Source organism: Penicillium chrysogenum, assembly GCF_028827035.1.
Source record: "Penicillium chrysogenum strain IBT 35668 chromosome Unknown utg000005l_segment0_segment0, whole genome shotgun sequence".
Classification (NCBI taxonomy): Eukaryota; Fungi; Ascomycota; class Eurotiomycetes; order Eurotiales; family Aspergillaceae; genus Penicillium; species Penicillium chrysogenum.
This window is the reverse complement of record NW_026622753.1, coordinates 5896096-5917400: the sequence shown is the minus strand read 5'-3', so window position 1 is coordinate 5917400 and position 21305 is coordinate 5896096. Positions and strand designations below refer to the sequence as shown.

The 21305-nt window shown below is 50.7% G+C and overlaps 7 protein-coding genes across 7 annotated transcripts; 3 read left to right on the top strand and 4 right to left on the bottom strand.

Annotated features, from left to right (window-relative positions):
- Nucleotides 1–286: 286 nt before the first annotated feature.
- Nucleotides 287–1181, top strand: N7489_010634 (uncharacterized protein; the record flags this gene model as incomplete). The annotated part of the gene is made up of 3 exons (XM_056716383.1): nt 287–318; nt 409–485; nt 556–1181. The coding sequence occupies 3 exons, from the start codon at nt 287–289 to the stop codon at nt 1179–1181; spliced, it is 735 nt and encodes a 244-aa protein (XP_056564005.1).
- A 1262-nt stretch (nt 1182–2443) lies between these two features.
- Nucleotides 2444–3938, top strand: N7489_010633 (FAD-binding oxidoreductase; the record flags this gene model as incomplete). Its single annotated transcript, XM_056716382.1, has 2 exons — nt 2444–2699; nt 2770–3938. The coding sequence occupies 2 exons, from the start codon at nt 2444–2446 to the stop codon at nt 3936–3938; spliced, it is 1425 nt and encodes a 474-aa protein (XP_056564004.1).
- A 1726-nt stretch (nt 3939–5664) lies between these two features.
- N7489_010632 (GRAM and VASt domain-containing protein) lies at nt 5665–9545 on the bottom strand (the record flags this gene model as incomplete). Its single annotated transcript, XM_056716381.1, has 3 exons — nt 5665–7738; nt 7795–9066; nt 9139–9545. 3 exons carry the CDS (start codon nt 9543–9545, stop codon nt 5665–5667), a joined length of 3753 nt encoding a protein of 1250 aa, XP_056564003.1.
- A 710-nt stretch (nt 9546–10255) lies between these two features.
- N7489_010631 (uncharacterized protein) lies at nt 10256–12088 on the top strand (the record flags this gene model as incomplete). Its single annotated transcript, XM_056716380.1, has 3 exons — nt 10256–10279; nt 10324–10449; nt 10517–12088. 3 exons carry the CDS (start codon nt 10256–10258, stop codon nt 12086–12088), a joined length of 1722 nt encoding a protein of 573 aa, XP_056564002.1.
- A 457-nt stretch (nt 12089–12545) lies between these two features.
- On the bottom strand, nt 12546–15488 carry N7489_010630 (uncharacterized protein; the record flags this gene model as incomplete). Its single annotated transcript, XM_056716379.1, has 11 exons — nt 12546–13326; nt 13386–13624; nt 13679–13976; nt 14030–14245; nt 14301–14369; nt 14421–14608; nt 14660–14767; nt 14834–14910; nt 14978–15085; nt 15159–15251; nt 15311–15488. The coding sequence occupies 11 exons, from the start codon at nt 15486–15488 to the stop codon at nt 12546–12548; spliced, it is 2355 nt and encodes a 784-aa protein (XP_056564001.1).
- An 814-nt stretch (nt 15489–16302) lies between these two features.
- N7489_010629 (DUF803 domain membrane protein) lies at nt 16303–18742 on the bottom strand (the record flags this gene model as incomplete). The annotated part of the gene is made up of 2 exons (XM_056716378.1): nt 16303–17762; nt 17833–18742. The coding sequence occupies 2 exons, from the start codon at nt 18740–18742 to the stop codon at nt 16303–16305; spliced, it is 2370 nt and encodes a 789-aa protein (XP_056564000.1).
- Nucleotides 18743–19473: 731 nt separating this feature from the next.
- Nucleotides 19474–21234, bottom strand: N7489_010628 (WD40 repeat domain-containing protein; the record flags this gene model as incomplete). The annotated part of the gene is made up of 1 exon (XM_056716377.1): nt 19474–21234. The coding sequence occupies one exon, from the start codon at nt 21232–21234 to the stop codon at nt 19474–19476; it is 1761 nt and encodes a 586-aa protein (XP_056563999.1).
- Nucleotides 21235–21305: the final 71 nt, after the last annotated feature.

Below are 21305 nucleotides of genomic sequence, written 5' to 3'. Positions count from 1 at the left end.
GAAAAGCAGAAACTCCAATCTAGGTAACGCGCTTTTGAAAGTTTGCCTAATTCAATTTCGATGACTTGCAGGTTAGGATTTAGTCAAATATCTCTGAAGTACATACACATACTACTTCATTTGCGCTATGGGATATTTGCCTTAAGCTATCGTAGGAGACGGTGAAGTTTGTATCCTTTCTGATTATATATCTCTCCCTTTTTGTTTCGTCCAACTAGTGGTATTCCGTCTGCCACAATACGGGGGAGACATATCAAGGCACTAAGGCCAAAAGAAAACAGTCAGAATGAGAGAAAATAATAACCCCGTTATCCTCGAGTATGCACTGCGGCCCAATTATTGAATCGGTCATGGTGGCTTGCATGGCAGGGAATCCGATGTGGACCACGTCTGTTTTTAACGCCCCAGCAACGGCAAACAATCAGCAAATACTGGCAGGGAAGGTGACGCTGAGGAAGCCGGGTACATGGAAGGTGCTGGGGGTGGTGTGCTGCTGACGCTAAGTCCAATGCAGACGAATACGAGGCTGAGGCTGATAATCACGCTAATGCTCAGGTGCCCAGGTGCCCAACTACGCTGACAAAGACGCGAATGAGATTCTAGGAGGACGCTTGTACCCAAATATTTTTGACCTCGATCAATCTGACGATAACGAGACCCCAAATATCAAGATGGTTGAAAAAGAACACAAAGCGAAATCGGTCGGGCCTACAATAACTTTCGTGACGACCAAGCCAAAATTGGAGACAAATACCAAGCCAAAGCCGGAGGCAAAAAGCAAGTCGGACGCGAAGACGAAGAGCAAGCCAGAGACGAAAAGTCAAGCAAAACTGGACTCAAAGCCCAAGCTAAGATCAGACGCAAAGCCCAAGCCAACTCAAGAAGCGAAGACCAAATCAGAGACGAAGAGCAAAGCAAAACCGGACGCAAAGCCAAGGCCACAACCGCCAAAGATCACAACTAGACGGGTGGCGAAGACCAATGCAAAGCAAGAAGTGAAGACTAAGCCAAAGCCAGAGACAAAAGACAAGTCAGATACAAAGACGAAGAGCAAGCCAGATCCAAAAACCAAACCGGAGACAAAGACAAAGCCAAAGCCAGAAACGAAGACAAAAATCGAGCCGAAGACCAATCCAAAGAAAAGAATGACAATCAATCTGGAGACGATAACGAAGATCTAGCTGGGAGCCTAAAAAGCCCAGACACGAATAACTGCAACAGAGCGGAGGAAGATGAGCCGGTCCCTGTCTATACCTTTGACTTGACCCCTTTATTTGCGAAGTACTGGAGAAGCTGCTCGCCTTCACATTTTCAACTACAACCAACGCCCACATGAAGCTAACAGACCTCAACGACGTGCCCGATGAGACGAGGATCAAGGATATCTGCCAGAGAACACAGACCACGAGAACGGTTCGCTGAAGCCAACAAGACTGACTGCCCCTACAAAGGAAGGTGGTGTTAAATGATTAAATCATGGAGCAACTTGGTAGGGGTAGAGAGGACACATTTTATAGTCTTCTCGTCTCCTATTACTTATGTGCTCGGCTTGGTATAATTTGTTGAAGGGCACATGTGCATCTTGATTTGGTGTCTATTGAAATCTATACTTTTGTTTTCACTACTATTTGTAATGACCACGATATCATTTTGGATAACCTAGAACGACGAGTAAGGGCTATATTGACATAAGTGATGCTGAGCCAAGGAATATTAGCTGCCTACTAACTAGGTAATGATAGAATCCTCCACAGGCTATCAACAACTATAGGAGTCACGCGTGCGTATCAATAGAAGCTAGAGCAAAAAAAAAAGCTTACAACTAGTTTGGAGGACGCACTTGGAACAGAACCAATAGTTCTGCATTCGCCTGTAGGACGGCTTGAGAGCCATGCAGGTTCGTCTACGGAGTACGTGAGCACATTGTGCTGTCACTGTATCTACTCCGTGTACTCCGACTAGTGCGAATTGCTGGGGTGTTGAGAATTGCTGGAGTGTTGGGGATTCGGCGAACGCGCGCGACGCGTTCCAACTCACACGTGGATAAAGTTTACGCCCCTATTCCATGGATCCATCACATTTTTATTAAGCCCTAATTATCTCGATCTGTTCACAATCTGCTTTGGTCTTTCAGTTTCCTAGTCAGAATCTTTTTATCTTTGGCGTAAATTTGCTACCGACATATGTATGTAGGGTAGGTATATTAACTACTATATAACAACTGTGTTAAAGCCTACTCCGTACGCATGCTGCAAATGCCAGACTGGAATGTGCCCAGGCCCCCTAAGCCCTAAACAGGAACCCTTGGTGGGTTCTGTGATGGACTAGTGACCGATAGCCCGTATTTCCCCCCACAGTATACATAGAAGGGGGATCGCCCAGGTGTTCGTGTGAGCCTGTCCCTTTTTTTCGTAAACCACATCCTTGGTTCGGCCTTTTCGCTATGGGCAATACCACCAGCATTGCCGCTGGACGTGACTGTCTAGTATCGGCCGTCGGCCCTGCTCATGTCACATTCCAAGATGCGCTTCTTTACCAGACTACCGCAGTCGACCCGTACAACTTGAATATCCCCGTCACCCCGGCGGCAGTCACCTACCCTCAGTCAGCGGAGGAAATCGCTGCTGTAGTTAAATGCGCCTCTGACTATGATTACAAGGTGCAGGCGCGCAGTGGAGGACATAGCTTTGGCAACTACGGTACGGCTTTAGTGATAATAGTACTTCAGCTGCCCGCATAAGCAGTCGACTAACTCGTACTTGGCTCTAGGCCTCGGAGGACAAAATGGCGCCATCGTGGTCGATATGAAGCACTTCTCGCAATTCTCCATGGACGAGTCGACCTTCGTCGCGACCATCGGCCCCGGAACAACCCTAGGCGATCTCGACACCGAGCTTTATAATGCAGGCGGCAGAGCAATGGCACACGGTATTTGCCCGACCATCCGGACAGGTGGCCACCTGACTGTGGGCGGATTGGGCCCGACAGCGCGCCAGTGGGGTCTAGCGCTTGACCACATTGAGGAAGTCGAGGTGGTTTTGGCGAACTCGAGTATTGTGCGGGCATCGAATACACAGAACCAGGATATTCTATTCGCCGTCAAAGGTGCCGCTGCCAGCTTTGGAATCGTCACGGAGTTCAAGGTGCGCACGCAGGAGGCGCCTGGTCTGGCCGTTCAATATTCATTCACGTTCAATCTGGGGTCTCCTGCACAGAAGGCGAATCTTGTCAAGGACTGGCAGGCATTTATAGCCCAGGAGAATCTCTCCTGGAAGTTTTACTCGAATTTGGTCATCTTCGACGGCCAGATCATTCTCGAGGGCATTTTCTTCGGCTCAAAAGAGGAGTACGATGAGCTCGATCTGGAGAAGAGATTCCCCACCAGCGAGCCGGGTACTGTGCTAGTTCTGGCGGATTGGCTGGGGATGATCGGCCATGCTCTGGAAGATACCATCCTTAAGCTGGTCGGAGATACCCCGACCTGGTTTTACGCCAAGTCCCTTGGATTCACCCCCGACACGCTGATTCCTGATTCAGCCATCGACGACTTCTTCGATTACATCCACAAGACTAATGCCGGCACTTTGGCCTGGTTTGTTACGCTCAGCTTGGAGGGTGGTGCTATCAACTCCGTGTCTGAAGATGCCACAGCATATGGCCACCGCGATGTGCTTTTCTGGTTCCAAGTGTTCGTAGTCAACCCACTTGGTCCGATCTCACAGACTACGTATGATTTCACCAATGGCCTTTACAACGTTTTGGCTCAGGCAGTGCCAGAGAGTGCGGGACATGCATATCTCGGATGTCCGGATCCTAAAATGCCCGATGCCCAGCGTGCGTACTGGCGTAGCAACCTTCCAAGGTTGGAAGACCTCAAGGGAGACTTAGATCCGAAGGACACCTTTCACAATCCGCAGGGTGTTCAGGTTGGTCCCTAAGACGACGTAGGTCGACATTCTGTGTGTAGTATTTGATGGGATCGACAATGTGTAGTGGAAGAACACCGTCTATGAGGGTCAATATATAGTGCATCTATATTATCTTGAACGCGAGGTGGACTTTTTCGGTTGCTTCCTCGAGCTAATTCTTGTATATAGAATCTACTATAGGTGTTTCTAATATTAATTGTTAATCGCAAGATGCCATTTACCTCTCAAGTATACGTGAGGCACCCGCAAACGCTCAGGACACAGGTAAACAGTGAATTAGAAACAGATATCTTGAGTGGCTGGGGAAGCAAGATACAGATTTGTGTGGTGACTATGTGGATGATCTTGACCAATGCTGGGTTCCGTTCGCTCGCTCTCTTCGGCTCTGTCGTACTCTGTTTTGACCCGCGCAATGATCGAATGAGAACGCTTCTCGGAGGACGCAAATAGAATGGGAAAGAGCAGTAGACACCTTGTTTCACCCAATCCTAGTCCGTTCGTCGCATTTTGCCAAGGAGGGACGTGAAAGTGGTGAGCATCAGGCTGGTATTGCCCGGTTCTGGACTCGATTTTCCGGGTAACTGTAGGACCCAGGCGTTCCATGAACTATGTACTTCCTGAGCACTTGAAATCCCCAAAGTAGATGTCGATCGAGCTGCCGTTCCAAAAGCATGCCTATGGCCTGCTGGAAACGGCCTTGAAGATCATCGACTCTCCGGGAAATACTCATTCCTGGATAAGGTTCGCCAGGACGGCCAGGTTTCTGCTGCATGGTTTTCTGGCGGCTCCGTTCTTGTATATAGGGTTAAGAGATGAGCCTGGAAGACTGAAATGGAGTTTTTTTCAGTGAGTCTTCTGAGCCTGGGGTGGGTGATACATCTGGGACTTACATGGAAAGTAAAGATGAAGAGAAGGGATGACGATCTTGATTTTGACAGAATCAACGCAGGTACGTGGGTAGGCAAGCACTGGACTTATTTACAGTTGGCCTTTGAGTGGTTCTGACCTGGCTTTGTCCTGAATTTCGTATTTGCAACTTGGAATGGCCTATTCCCTACTTGTCGTCTGGCCTATTACTAGAAACGTTATACGATGAGCTTTTCTATATGTCTTCTTGTTGTAGAAGGCAGAATGGGTCTTATAGGCTCATACTCCAGACGACGTCTTCCCCCTCAAGCACCAAAATAGTCTTTTACTCCTCAGGAATTACGAATGCTAAAAAGAGGCTGCCAGAAATAGCCTAAATTCAATATGTAAATCACATAGCAATAGCTCGGGATATTCACACAGAAGCAAATGGGGCAAAGAAGAGAAGTAGCCAGCACGCTCAGATGAACAATAAGCAAGAAAGGTAAGAAAAAGTAAAGACAGTGGCTAGTAGACCACCGGTGTAGAGACAAGATAGTTGGCGCTCATATACATGCAAGGAAAACCCGTCCATGTGTCGAAGGACAGAGGAGGGAGTGTTGGGATAACGACTGTAGACTTTTCAGAATGAATGTGAGAAGGGCGGATATCAACAGCAAGGGAACAGCTCTGCTTGTTCCCATAACTCCGGGATAACACCTTGACAAATGGGTAAGAATAAAACAGGCTGTAAAGACAAGGAAATACATTTTGTGTGGTGTCGAAAGGAAAGTTGGGCTCTTCTCTAGGAAGAGACAGGGTTAGAAAAGAGAGTAGGGAGAAAGTGTGGTGAGTCTTATGTGCAAGGAGGGACGACCATTGATGTCCATTACAATTCGGACTTGACTAGGTCTTCGACTTCCCATTGGGCTCTGCGTTTGCCCATCATCTCCTCGAGGACGTCGAGACGCTGGCGTGTGGTACGGAGGGCATGGTCCATCTCACGGTCAGAGATCTTCTCTTCCCGAAGCCGTTCAGCAAGCTCACGCTCATCACTCGTACTGGCTCCAGACGACCTGCGACTTGGGTGTGGCTCGGGCGATCGGTAAACGTTGGGGAAGACCATTCCGTCCATACCAACACGGTCTTCCAGCCAGTTCCAGAGCTCAGTTTCTTCACGTCGCCACATCTCCTCGTATGCAGCCAGTCTCTGGGGCAAGCTGTGACCGGGACATCCGACTTCATGTGAAACCATAGACGATGGCGACGGGGATCGCAAGAAGGCCATATAGAACAAGATCCCGATAATTAAAATAGCGAAGTTGCTATTCCATAGCGGACTGAGAATGCTAGTGAAGGGCTCCAGGAGGGGGCGGACCGGTTCGAATAGTCCCCATGATTCTTGCTTTGAGGCGTTGGAGTCCACAGCAACCTTCAACGAAGCAACTGCAGTCGACTCCCGCCGGCCGCTATCGCCCTTCTTGCGCTTTCCTTTGCCCCGCCCAGCTCCATTGGCACGCCCACGGGGAACAACTCCAACCTGCAGCGCTTTGACAAGCTCATTACCAAAGGTCGTTTGCCCATCAATCGCACCTTTCTCAATAGGACCTTTAAGCCAACTCTTGCCCGACCACTCAATAGTACAGGTCATGAGGAAGCGAGTTTGGTTGCCAGGAGCCCACGTAAAGAGGTACTTGGTCATGGTAGCAAAAACGTTGCCACTGGGCACGTCAGGTGTTTGGGTGCTCAAAGTGACAAGAACGGCCTTTTCAAGGTCCAAGAAGTCCATGTTCTCGGTACTGATACATTTTGTCTGCTTCGGACCAATGGAGCCGTTGAGAGGTTTGATGTATGAGTACTTCCTGGTTGGGCTTTCCATTGTCAAGCCCTTGGCTGTGCCCTCGAACTGTAGCTCGCCACATTTCTGGTTTTCAGCAAGGAACTTGGTCATGAACTCGCCGGACGCTGGGCCGAAAACCAAAGAGAAGACCTTGCCGAGCGGGGCCGGAATGATTTCATCTTTGATGACTTTCTCGTATTGTCCATTGGCATCGACGTATTCGGTGGGTGCATGTGTAGTCGGACCTGGGAAATCAGCAGGCGCTTCCTTGGAAGTCCCTTTGTCGCCGTTCTTTTTATCGCCATTAACATTTGCACCGGCCGCTGGTAGGGCTGCATTCGCGGATAGGCTCGAAGCCTTGCGGCTTAACCCTTTTCGCACTGGCAATGAGTTTGCACTGGCGTTGGCACTGTCGCCGGCCTCGAAGAAGCTATCAGCATTGTCCCCTTCCTCGTCCTCATCGTATATTTCATCTTCATCAGTGACATCGCTTTCTGACTCGCTCTCCTCCTCCCCAACCTTCTCTGTCTTATCACCGGTGCCATGGGTCACACGGGTTCCGTTTACAGAGCTCTTGATGGTGGGGTGGTTAATCTTCCAGATATTGACCATTAGGTCGTATGTGGACTCGCGACTGAGTAAACTGCGGAAAGTGTGACGGGCGTGGAGTGTTTGAATGGCAATAGCATTTGGGAACACCATAGCCGTGCTCTCTTTTTCGATGGCAACAACCTCGTCGAAGCTGATCACTAGAGTCGTGACCCATCCCAGGATGTTACTGGAGAAACAGATGTGTCCTTCTGAGATATAGATGCGGCCGGCAAGAATAATCTCACGCTGCAAAGCACAGCTGTAATCTTCGATAAGGTAATCATCTTCAGGTACACTCCGGAATAACTGGTGAAAGTCCCGATTGCGCTTTTTACTTGCAACCGCGAAGCCAGTCAACCGAGGCACACTGGAATTGGCACCAGGAACACCAAGTGCAACGGCATTGACGCCAATAGCTCCAATTGTAGAGGCTGTGGCCCCAGACGAGCCCCGATGACGCCGGGCGAGTCTGCTGCGCACACTGCCGGTGCGTCTGAGGCCCCCGCTCAGGTCGCCGTCAATGACACTACCACTGGGGGAGTTTGATCGCCCATAATCAAGCCATCTTTCGGAAGTGAGGTGGTAGACTGAAACTCCAGGGCGTCTTCCGTAGAGTTCGGCAATGAAACCTCCGATGGCCTTTCGTATGCTACTTGAACAGCGCGCGCTGCGCGTTTGTCTTCAATTTTAGCAGCTTCCTCATCTCTCCGGGCAACAGCTGTGTTTTTGCGCTTGTCAGCGGAGCTCGCTGGCTTTGTTATCACCACGCCGTCGGCAGTCGTAATTGACTCACCGGGTCGTGCGTCAATGTCCAGATGGCTGAAGTTCAGATCTCCTGCCCCAAGAGTCTCTACAGCAGATGGTCTCCCTTCCACCACCTTGCTACCATTATCTGATGGGTTTTCGGCCTCCGCGGTTGATTCAGTGAGGGATTTATCAGCATCAGCAGGAGCAGGCTGAGAAGGTGGGCGATTCCTCTGTTGAGCGTTGAGGCTGTTGCTGAAGGAAGTGGCGGCGTTTTGCGCAACTGAAAACACCGAAGAGAAGAAGCCGCTTTGCTGGTTTGAAGCCGCATTCTTCGGCCCGGAGGTCTTTTCTTCAAGGGGTGTTAGTGCAGATATTGAGTTGGACAACTTGCTTGGGCCATGAGCTGCAGAAGCGGACCGCACCCGGCGGTGAGAGATCATGTTTCCAGAAGGGCTCACGGTGGTGACTCCAGCAGACGGAGGATTTTCAGACTGTAGAGACTCGGGCGAATCGGTGACATCGTTGGACAGGATTTGCGCACTGAGAGGGCGGTGCTCAGTTGGTGTTGGAGGAGTTAGAGTTGTCGCTGGCGCAGGAATAGCAGTCTTGGGTGGGGTGTTCGGCATGGGGCTCGCTTCAAGTGAACGAGGTTTGTTGTCCGTTAGATCAGTCCGAATTGGCGCAGGCAGAGGCGGGACATCATCAGGGGCTGCCTGTGCTCGTTTCGATGAAAGACTGCTCCGCCGGCTAGATCCGAACAGACCTCGGCCGCTCTTGTTGCTTCCAGACTTAGTTGATGAAGTCTCAACGTCGTCATTGGTACCTTTCTTGTCCGAGCCAAAAGCGCCTTTGAACCGTCGTCCAGGTGATGTACTGCGTTTCTTGCCATTTGGGTCCGTGGGTACATCCAATGCCATACCCGATGTTGCGCGTCGGGATATTCTTTCACTCGGGTTTGAATCTGACCCAGTGGCACTGGGACCACTAACAGCTGACTCGGCATCAGCATTGGAGCCTTCCGTGTTTCCAGCATCTACCGATTTGGTCTTGAACAATGGGGAGGACGAGGTGTAGAATCCGGTATGGGAGTTATGTGAGGTGAGCGGCGGGGGCCTAAACAAAACCAACAAGATCGGCGGGTTAGAAGTAGTCCAAGACAATAAGAGAGCCAGTTTCTCAACTTACCCGTCCGGCTCTGAATCATCGGTCAACAGACTATTGCCTTCGCCCTCATGCGCAGAGCTCTCTGCCTTCAACGACGGGGCTGCGGAGGTCCCATCCCGAGACCCATTGGACCGACTTTCGTGTAGGTCGTGTTCGAAAACCACAGGCGGCACCGCCGGCTCGTCGTTGTGTTTTTGTGTCTTCTTTTTATTCTCTTTCCGCCTCCGACGCGCATCGAGTAGCTTTGAGAATCCACTAGGACCAGCCTTAGGATCTGCTACTTCTCCGCCCTGGGTTTTCGGTCTCTCGATAGCGGAATCCTGGGATGACCGACCATTGCTCTCGATTGCACTTGATTCTGCAGATATTGTCCAGGAGCGACGCGATCTATTTTCACCTTTCAAGCTTGAAGACGAAGAGTCGGCCATAATTGGAATGTAGAGGAAGGTGTATCGAGAGGGTGCGGGCAGACCGGGAGGATCAGGGGGAAGTTGTCATGAGGTGTATGTAATGAAGAGTTTCTCTCTCTCTCTCTCTCTCTCTTGTTTTGCGAGAGAACTTCCGTACATAGACGGGGAAACGAAAGTAACGAAAGAGAGACAAAGTGGTGAATTGTCCGAACATCCCCTGGAGCTCCGCAACTTAGTCACCCGCCAAGTGAAGATGGGGGCCTCAGACTGAAACTGTTTCTGTTCAATTGGTTTTATTTCGATATTCGCATTGATCTTACTTGCAATAATTTGTCGCTATTGCTCTACATTTCCTACTGCATATATATTCTCCCTATTTCCCCCCCATCAAGGTAGTATGAGTGGCCTGACAGTATAGCTATAAGCATCTAGTCCTCTCCGCTTCTCCACTGTGTAGAATGTGGATGTAACTGGACACATTTGCTGCTTTCGGTTTAATTGAATAGACAGTATTTGTTCTATAATATCGATCTAGGAGTATTACTTTCAAGGGTTACCTCTTACCTTGTGTACTTCAATTTACCTCACTGTATCTGGTCCCCTCGTGTTACTGTTAACTCCATTCACAGTGCATAACGTCACTTCTCCAACATTCCCCGGATAAATCCCATCAAAGGAATGCACCTGATTTTTCTCTCTTAAGTCCTGCGGGTGAACTTATTTTCGCCATGGAAGTAGCTCCTTTGGCCCTGGTAAGACCTCAACCCCTCATTTTCAGGATAATCTGACCGGCCAGGCCCACACTCATGCCCGGAATGCAGTACTTGAGACTCGCAAGGCCAACCCAGTCGCTGCCAGCGAGGAACATGATCTAGCTGCTGGTGAATTTGCAACCGCTGCACAGAGCAGCTCCGACCATGAGGTGAGTCTTGATTGAGGAGAAGATCTGCCCCCGCCCCCGGCTCGGCGATGAGCTAACGCGTCATAAGGCCCTACGGACCCTACGCTTGCTCGAAACTCACCATAAGAAGCTCGCCGAAATCCTCCGATTCCAGCATGAACATCCATCCAACACCCCTACTGAACCGGCATCTGCTACTGCCACCCCAACATTAGCGACTCAGCAAACCACAGCCGAGACCGGGGGCACAAAGAGCGTAGTGAGCCAGGATGCACATCTACCACCAAGATTGGTAGGCAACGCTCGTCTGCCAAGTCGGGATAAATCCTCTATTGCTAGTAACTTAGCATCCGCCCGAGGAATCCCATCGCACCCCCGACGTGGATCGCCCGTGTCGCCTACACTTACATCGCAACATGTCGCAGCAAAGATGACCGAGGCGCCACAGAGGGCTAAAGCCGGTGAAACAAGGTTACGTGACGGAGCAGCCAAAAGTCGACAAAGTCGTATTTCTACACCCAGACAACCATGGTCTCCCCCGACACCCAGTACTGAGGTGGTTTCCCAGCAAAGTGTACCTCCTAGTGCAGCTGAACCCGGCGGATCGAAAGATAAGCCTGCAATTACCGATGAAGCATTCAATCGCTTCTACTCGGCCTTCGGGGGACTGGTTTCCAAGGTGTCTGGACCTTTGGCATTTGCAGGGATTCAAATGGGGTCTACGGATCCAGTCCGCGCTGAACAGAGCCGCAAGTCCTCAGCCGAGGTGAAAGTGGACCGCGATCATGCTGTTCTAGATCGGTCCATGACTGCAGGTGAGCCGGACGTGAACAAGCTCTTCTCTCGAGCTGCATTGCGCTCGATTCGGGACGGCTCTGGTGCAGGTCCTGGGAACCCAGCAGAGTCATTCTATGTAGTGCCAACTACGGGTGGGACCATGTCATACGCTGGGATCCTCACTCGAGCTGACAAGCAGGCACGCAGAAATAGCATTGAGGATGGTGATGATGACTTTGTGGATGCTCGAGAGACCCCTTCATCTCCTGAAATGCGTCACAGTGCCAGTGGTTCACGCGTATGGGCGGGACGCCGCGGCGCATCCGATAAGCTCACTGCTCCACAGACACATAAGACAATGGAAGAGATGCAAATGGAGAATGAGACCTTGAGAAATTTGACCGATTCACTGGCGACACGATTGCATATGTGGGAGGTGAGCGCGCAATCTTCGTCGATGGCGCTTCAGCAATCAATCCGAATGATGCACCGCCAGAGCGGCGGAACACCCGATTATGCCCAGCCTTCAACGGCCACTACCTCTCCTGTTGCTACGCTGACTGCGCCGCCGGCTGCGGCTGATACTGATGCGCGGATCAAAGAACTGGAGGAGCAGATCCAGCGCAGTGAGAAGAAACTTGAAACTGCCACTCACGAGAATGACAAGCTTAAAAATGTCCTTGGGCGTTACCGGGACCGCTGGGAGAAATTGAAAGAGGGTGCTAAAACTCGAAGAGCGGAGGGTCGCTCTGGTGACAGTCAGAGCAATCCACCTGCAAGTGGTGCTAGCAAGCCGTCCGCCCCCTCAGTCTCTCCAGATCCCAGTCGAGGTCCCTCTACCGGTCAAGCAGGCTCTCGTGCTGCAGGTGATAATCCGGCATAGTCTGCCAATATCCATTATCGGTGGTTGGAAACGGCGTTTGGTCCTCTAATGCTATCCTCTTTATAAGATATGATATCCCCATAACACAATTTATGAAGCTTTGAATCCATTTCCTTTTGATCCGACTGATAGTTCAGTGGCCATTCGATTTCTCGTCTAATCTCAGCCTAGTGGAATTAGCCGGAGGGGATAGAGTATGTTTGATACCTAGGTGAAATGATGATCAGTGTAGAATAGTATCCAAGGTTATCACATCGAGATACGCTCGAGTTACGTTGAGCAGGACAATGTAGAGAACATCCAGGACAATGCGAATGAATATCTGAGAAATCTCAAGCTTTCATTTCCAAATATGACGCGAGATATATACAACGAGTGATGCGACACGCACGAAGCAACTCACACACCGGACTATATACTAAGAACTAACTTCCCTTCAACGTAAACATCACAACGGTCACTGAACAATAAACGTAGCGTTACCACGAATATCCTCGGAGCTGCTGCCCACAAGGACAGTGAACTGACCGGGCTCAACAACATACTTCATCCGAGTATTCCAGAGACCAATATCCTCAACCTTGATAGGAATCTCGACAGTCTTAGTCTCCCCAGAAGGAATAACCACCTTCTTGAAGCCCTTGAGCTGACGATTAGGAACAACAACAGTGGCAATATCATCCTGGAAGTAGGCCTGCACAACTTCCGTACCGTCACGAGTAGCATGGGTATTAGTCACATCAACGCTGACAGTGACAGTCTTCTCAGATGCAGAGATCTTGCTCTTGTCGATCTTGACATCTCCATACTTGAAGGTGGAATAACTCTTGCCATAGCCGAAGGGGTACCACGGCGAGGCGTCACCGAGTACGTACGAGTGGCCGAATACCAGAGTCCCGTTTTCATATTCGTGGCCTACGTCACCCATAGAGCGTCCGGAGTTGAGGTAGTCGTAGAAGATTGGGAGATTGCCCACGTAGCGGGGGAAGCTGACAGACAGCTTGCCGGATGGGTTGTAGTCTCCGAAGAGGACGTCAGCAAGGGCGTTTCCGCCCTGTTCGGATGGATAGAACTGTTGCACGAGGGCAGCGGTTGAGTTCGAGATCCAGGTGTCTGTGATGGGCTTGCCGCTTGACAGGACGACGATTGTTGGCACGCCCGTGTCAGCGATGGCCTTGATCAGAGGTCCTTGGGCGCCCACAAGGGACAAATCGTTTGCATCAACGTGCTCGCCAGTCCTTTGCATGTGTTAGTATTGGGACTTAGATATATCTTGAGGCAATGTCGGTTCACTCACGTTGCGTTCAGTCCTGCCCAGAGTTCTTTCTGGTCGCGCGACCAGGTTCCTACAACCACGACAGCAACGTCGGATTTCTTTGCCGCCTCGATTGCCTCCTCGAAGCCTGACTGGTCGTTGCTTGCTCGGTCGCATCCCTGGGCATAATGGACCTGGGCATCGTCGTCAACTGCAGCCTTGATACCTTCGAGCGGAGTGACGCCCCGGTACTGACTCCTGTAGACGACATAGTCACCATACTATATACCTCATTAATATCCAGTCTAACAAGCGAAATAAGATTGTTGACTTACGTTCATGAGACCGCCAGCCATAGGCCCAATGACCGCAATGTTACTCGACTTCTTCAGAGGCAAGATGTCTTCGTGGTTCTCAAGCAGAACGATAGACTCTTTATCCAAGTCTCTTGCAAGTTCCACAGCTTCGGGGCTGTTGATGAGCGTACGCCACTCGTCCTTAGGTGCAGCGGGGTACGGGTTCTCAAAGAGACCCATTTCAAACTTGACCCGAAGCAACCTAGCGACAGCAGTGTCAACGACCGCAATATCGAGCTTGCCGGACTCGACAAGCTCGGGGATTTTTTGAAAGTTGCTGTTCGCCAGTTAGTGTCTATAGCTGTATCGTTTGATTTCAACGGAGCTTACAATGAACCGCCTCCCATCTCAACATCGGTTCCAGCATTCAGCAGCTGCGTGGTAACCGCTTCCATGTCAATAGGATCGCTCTCACAAAGTTTGAAGTACGCGCACACTCTGTCACTTCCACCGGCGTCGGTCATGACGAAGTACTCATATCCCCATTCTTCTCTCAGGATCTCAGTGAGAGTGTGGTAGTCAGAGACGGCTGGAATACCATCCCATCTAGAACGGATGTTAGGATGATGGTATAAGACAAAGCTGACTAGGCTGGACTTACGAGTGATACGCAGCCATGATCGACCAAGCACCGGCATCGACAATAGCTCGCTTGAAAGGAGGCAGCCACCTATGCAATGATTAGACAACTATTCAGTCCTCGGGTCTAGGGCTGGCATACGTTGTGCGCAATTCTCTCTCACCACCGTGAACTGGGCCAGTATTCAGGCCTTGCTCGGGGGCGCTAAAGCCTGCAAAGTGCTTGACCATAGCTGACACATTCTTGCCCTGCACTCCCTTAACGTAGCTATACCCGTATTCGCCGGAGAGGAAAGGGTCCTCGGAGAAGCCTTCTTCGACCTTTTCCCTCTGTTGTTAGCTTCATTGCGCTGAATATAGTAACAAGAAGATGAAACCCACCCGACCAAATCGAAGTTCACGAGCAAGGTCAACAACAGGAGCGAAGAGCTGATTAACACCCAGGGCTTTGGCTTCTTGTGCGATTATTTCTGCCATTTTTTCGACAAGCTGCGCACTACCGTGTCAGACCTCAAACGCAGTATGTATGACAGTGCAAGTATAATATCCACTTACCTCTGTGTTCCAAGAGCATCCGTACGCAATGGGCGAATTGAAGATGGTGGCATTACCAATCAAAAACCCGTGGATACCTGGTGCATGACATGTCATGAGCTTGGGATACAATATACCTCGAGACTATATTCTTGAAGCACATACCCTCCGTCTGAACTAGCGCAGGAATTCCTAGAGTCGTGTTGTGGATGAGGTAGTCCTGGGCTTTCTTAATGTTGTCGGAGATCCAATCCCAAGAAACAGGGTACCCGACTGCAAAGCATTAGTATTTGTGTTTCTGCGAACTGATACAAAGGATCTAACAGCTCAATAAGGGATTTCATACCATAGAACGAGCCTGCCTTCAGCTCCATGTTGGTGACCAGGCCGGTGTAGTTGAATTCTCCCGAGGTTTGGTTCATCCAATTCGTAACATCGCCTGTACAAGAATTCATCAGCAATCAGAACTTTCCTATGGCGGTTTGAGATAAGCCATACCTTGAATCAACTGGGCCCTCTTGTCCTCGATGGTCATCCGGCTCAGCAAGTCCTTCACCCTCTTTTCCACTGGAGCATTGGCATCCTTATAAAGAGGGCTGTGGTTCGGTTTCCCTAAAGCTATGGCAGCAAAGAGCTGCATGAGCAACAGCCCACTGGAAAGCAGATTGGCCACCATGTCGATGAGAAGATAACCACTTGTTTTCCAAATTCAATGGCCAAGGGCTGTTGTCAACTGGCTATCGTGAGATTGGAAGGAAGAAAAGAAAATTGTTGGGGAAGCTCTTGCATATAACACCCTTGCACTGCGGAGACAGGTAATTCAACTAGAGACTGGTCGCATTGCATGATTTAATGATCACTAATTGAGGTAAGTTTTACCATTGGGCATCGGAAATGAAACCGTCTTCAGCAAAGGGATCAGCTAGTCTCCACGGCTGCAGTAGTGTCCTGCATGGCGTTGTTTCAACCAAGCTAGCACTATCAGGAGACGGAGCAATACCCCGCCGGCACACTGGAATGGTGTTCTCGGATTGAGGGGAAAGGCCTGCTTTCCGGCTGAAATGACTTAAGAAGTGGAGGGTAATCAAGACATCTGGGGTATCTCTCCTGGGCGATGGTGCGTGCTCTCAGCTTTTTCCACCTATTAGGGCTGCCCCTCTTCCTCCGGGGGGAGTGAGATACACCCGGAACTCTGGTTTGAAGAATTATGTGTGGTAGGTGAGCAATATACAACGTAGATAAATTAAAAGAATAAGAGGCTAAAGGTAAGATAGGTGGCTAGTAACGCTGAACCCTCCTTTGTGGGTGAAGTATACAGGGTGAAAAGAAATGATACATTGACAAAATATTAAACATATATCCGCAGAATGCAATGCCAATTACAAGAATATGCCGAAAGGAATCTACCCGGAAGAAGAACACGAAGGGGAATAATGAAGGAAAGGGGGAGGTGTATAATGCATCAGAGCTAGGGAGCTTTGGGTTGATTATCACCGAGCTTCCGTCTCGGCGTCAAAATCACCGGTGTTGCGACTTGGCTCGGGCTGTGTCTCATTCTCTGGTGTTGGCGTCCCCGTAGCAGCAACACTGTCGACGGTTTTAGTGTTTTGGGCTTTACGAAGGGCACCACCTAGCCACGCAAGCCCGCCACTCCACGAGTCACTCAAGCTGCGAAGACGAGTCACATCTGCGTTGATCGGTTGTTTTGGTGTAGTATCTATTTCTGTCGCAAGAGCTTGGGTCGAGCGGCCAGCCTCCGCGGGTCTATCCGCTAGGTTAGTGGCCGACTGAAGTCGAGCAGTTGCAAGTGAAAGCGCTGCGTCGCTATTTCCTTCTAGGGATGGATCTGCAAAAGCGCCGTCTAGTTGACGCCGACGCCCTAATCTGCGCCTTGTCCGATCCTTGATAGGGCTACCGTCGCCACGCCGGATAGAATCAGCGACCACCGCAGTGAAGCCACCGGAAAGTGTGGGGAGCAAAGGCCCGGGGGAGAAACGATGGGAGAGAGAGCTGCGCAAACCGTGGCGCGATGGTGTCTCAAGGAGAGTGTTATTGCGAATAGCGTGGCTGGCTTGATCTAAGAGCGTGGGGGTTGAAGCACGTCGTACAGTACTGACGTTATCATGGGCCCCCGCTGCTTCTTCAAGACCGGGCGCAGGAGGGAACCGCAGAAGGACTGTTGAGGCTTGCGCCGCTTCGTCTTCCTGCCCAGGAGGAGTAACAGGGCGGATATCAGACTGCGGGGTCACGACAGCCTGATCTTCGATGTCTGCCCATGGATTGGACATGCGAGATGGGGGCCGCAATGGTGAAGTGTAATCAAACGACGGAGCAGACAGAGGAGACTCATCGGTTAAAGATCCACGAGGCGAAGAGGGTGCAGCGGAAATTACACCTCTAGGAGTAGACTGATCATCATCAACTCCATCAGTGCTCAATATGGAGCCCCTCGGGGACTGTGGAACGTCATATTGTGCTTCTATAGAAACGCTTGACGTCTTCGGCAGTTGAGGGCCAGGCGGGGGCGAATCAATTCCGTCATAATACCTTTCACCATTGAGTAAACCAATAGACCCCTCCTCGTCTTCGGATGAAAATGACGACTCATTGTCGGCGGCGACTCTGCCGCTCGTGATGAAGTAAACTCCCAGGAAAGTCAACAGACATCCGCCAACAAACTTTGCCGCGCGCTGGGCCGTTATCGATTCAAAATCACGGTAAAGGACCGCACTTCCAATGATGACAGCGAGAGTGAAGAGAACAAACTGCGTCGGAATCACCTGGGTGGAATCGAAGCGCTGCAGAGCACGATTGATGTAACGGATTTGCATCAATGCACTGGAGACAAGAACGAAGACCAGCAGATAGGTAATAGGGAATGTAATAACATGCCATAACGTGCCAGACAGAAGCGAAGAGACACCTTTCGTAGAAAGAGCCGTGTATCCGCCTGTTTTATATGGTTAGAAACAAGACCAAGAAGAACTGAGCCCAAACACTAGGAATTGCTAGAAACTTACCAAATAATGCAACGAGCCCAACATCTATCAGAATCGATCGCGATCCATACTGATGGCTTGCCCACATCAGGCCGATGATCAAGGACGTGGTCAGCCCGAGATAGAGCTCGAACTCCCATCGCGTGATGCTCGCCCAGATTTCACCAGGCCCAATTTGTTCTTCGGACGATTTAGCACTGAGAACAACAACGACGGCACCAGCAACAGAGACGATCACGCCCCAGAGATCGCGCTTGCGGAATTTTTCCTTGAGCAAGCATGGCGCAATAATACAATTTGATATTAAAGCCACAACGCCCAACGGAGAAACAATCGACGCCGGTGCAAAGCCGTAGGCCATGAAGTTGCCCATTTCGCCCACAACCATGAGCACGATTCCGACCCACCAGTACGGAGACTTGAGGTAGGATTTGCGGTTGCCGTTTGCGCCATCCTTACTTCCAGTGCTAGTGGCCCGCGAGCTTGAACCAGTGTTCCTCCTTTCGGTGTCGTCGCCATCGTCATCGCGATAAGGTTCGAAGTCATCCTGCTCAGAGTCTCGGTATTGGACCGGGGATCTTCCTCTTAATCCGACGTGCGTTCCGTTTGCAAATCCCCTGCCGCGATTCTTGTCCTGCTCCCATTCTCTTGCTATCCGAATATGCGCGTAGCGTTGGATATTGAGAGCCAATGAGATCAAAACATTGCCGCATAAAGCCGTGATAATTCCAATCAGCGATGACCATTCATGCATGTTTCCCCCGTCGTTTCCATCATGGTTATGAGGAGTCCCTGAGGTGGAGTTTGATGGCGCGACAAAAATTTGGTGGATAGAAGAAGCCGCGGATATGGATGATCTCGACGGGGAGAGGGCCGAAGAAAGAAGACCGGGCAGCAGGCTTGCTACCAGCGATGACTGGGAAGATGCCATCCGTTCGTCTGAAATGATGCGATCCAAGTATTCGAGTACTGTTTATCGTACGCTTTGGCGGGGAAGCTCTTTTGGTTGTCAAGCACCCCTTACACACCCCAGTTGTCCGGCGGGTACGGCCGATCAAAACGAACCCCCAGATTCGATGGTGAGCATTTGATCTCAAGTCGCAAACGACAGCATTGTGTTCCGAGTATTCCGAATATCTCGCGCGAAATTTACCACGTCAGATAAGGGGAGTAATGAGTATGAGAGGTTTGGGGAAGCGGCAGCCTTACAGAGCGGAGGTGCGCCGCGGAGATAATTGATATGTCAGCACCAAACAACCCTCCGGGGGAGCCGCTTCCAAGGTCCCTTGCGGTCATTGGAGACTACGCGGTAATTTAACCTTGGAACGTTCCACAGTGCAGTTACGAAATCAAACAGCGCCAAATGCGACGTTTGCGCGAGGTCAAAGCTCGTGCGATTCTCTTCATAGCTATATATCATTGGCGGTTCGGGTGGGCAGTTGGGGATCGTCGGGCTCTTGGGGGACGTCATGGAGCAGCAAAAGAGGGGACAACTCAGAGCGAATGTAAGGAGCTGGGTCTGGTAAGATTCTGGATACTTATGAAACTACAAACTGTACTACATACTGTATATGGCCCAGGCAGTTATATTTGAGTCGTTGCAACCCAACGCAACACTTCTGATACCAAAAGTCTGGTCAATACGGTACATCTCCAAGCAGATCATCGCTTTGTTTTCTTCTTTTCCGGGCCTTGTTCTTCGCCATCACTCAGTTCTGCGTATATGGCCTTTGGTTGTGTTTCCTTGTATGCCTTGGTGAATACAGGCTCCTTCTCCGCCTTGTCGGCATATTTCAAGAGCGCTTCACGTGGATCCTCATCTCGCATAGAACTAAGTGGAATATGCTCGAGGATGTGTTTTTCATCCGGGGTATTCTTTGCAAACGGTGTCTGCATCGGCAAATGCGGCCGGCGAGGATCCCTCGAGCGACCAGAGGCTGTAAAGCCAACTGTAGGATGACGAGCAGACCTGGTTGCCGAGCTGTAATGCGGAACTCCGTTGGAGCCGACGACCACTGAATCACCTGCCAATCCCTGGTTCAAATCCGTGGTGATGGCAATTTCATCGACGTGGCGGCGCTTTGGCGCCTTGGACATAACCGTCGCTGCGCCCTTCGTGGACATGGTCGGGTTGTAGAGGACGTGGGTTTCAGCATTGGCGGAGCCCGTCATAATTTGGTTGAGCTTTTCATGCCATAGAACAGTAATCAATGGCGACCCCGGTGTTACTGGTGTGACGAGTTCTGGCTTGAGAGTAGCAGGGTTCAAGATATGCAGGTGGCCGGTTTGAGAGCCTGTGATGACATTGGCAGAGGAAGGAGAGAACTGGATGTTGGATGTCGGATAGCGGGAAGATGTCGAGGTATGTGCGACGGTTGTGACTGGAGTCTTGAATTTTCTGGTATCCCAAAGCTTGATCGTATCATCACCACCTCTCGTGATAACAAGCCTTCCATCGGAACTGATATCAAGACCACTTGTCCATGTATCTTTGACATGAGCGTCCCGGATCTCTGCACTGGGTCTTGTGTATGGGCCCTTTCCACTCCACATACATAGACTCCCATCGAGAGCCGCACCTACCAGAATGTCGGTGCCTCCTTGTTTCGGTGAGCCCCATGCGATGGCGGTCATCTTAGTCCGACCAGCGGAGCCAGCCGCCCGTGACTTGTGCACGATCACCTCCCTCTGTGAGCGGCCGACGCTGGCATCCCAGATGCGAATCGTGCTGTCGGTTCCAGCAGTGGCGCATAGGTTAGGGTCAGATGGGTTCCATGCACCACAAGTAACCTCAGACACATGTCCTTTGGTATGATGTAAATCTCGTAGATACATATCACCCTTCGCAAATTCTGTGAGTATCTCACCATCGCGGCTGAGAATTCGTGGCTGCGGAGTGGCAGTCACAGCTAGAACATAACTTGGGGAGAGCGGATTGAACGCGGCGTAGTGCAAGGCGTGGGTGTCCTGGGCCGCCGTCGCTTTCTTGGCTGAAGGATCGACGGACTTGAAAGCGCGGAGCGTGGATGGAGTCATTGACGCAAAGTCATGTAGTTTCAGTGTGCAATCGGTAGAACCTGTGATTAGTCGGGCCCCCGAGGGGTCCACGGTCATGGTGGTCACGGCACGTTCATGAGACTTCAGAACGAGCTCATGCGATACGGGAAATTCATCCTCATCATCTGAATCGTCGGAGTCTTCATCGCTATTATCTTCGCTGTCTTTTCGCTCATCATGGCTTCCTCTTTCTTCTGCGCTAGGGGCTGTCGTGCCAGTGCTTAGTTCAGTGGTCTCGGGTTTTGGAGCCGAAATATTGGCACGCTTGGATCGGTCGATCTGGGTCTCAACATCAACAGATTTAGCCTGCTTCCCAAAGCTGGAGGGAAAAAACTTGTTGAATGCTTCCTCGTCGAATTCATCCATGATTGAGTGTGTGAGAGACTTTGCGACAGATGAAGAGAGAGGCTTCGACTTGATATGAGCTTGTTTGCAGT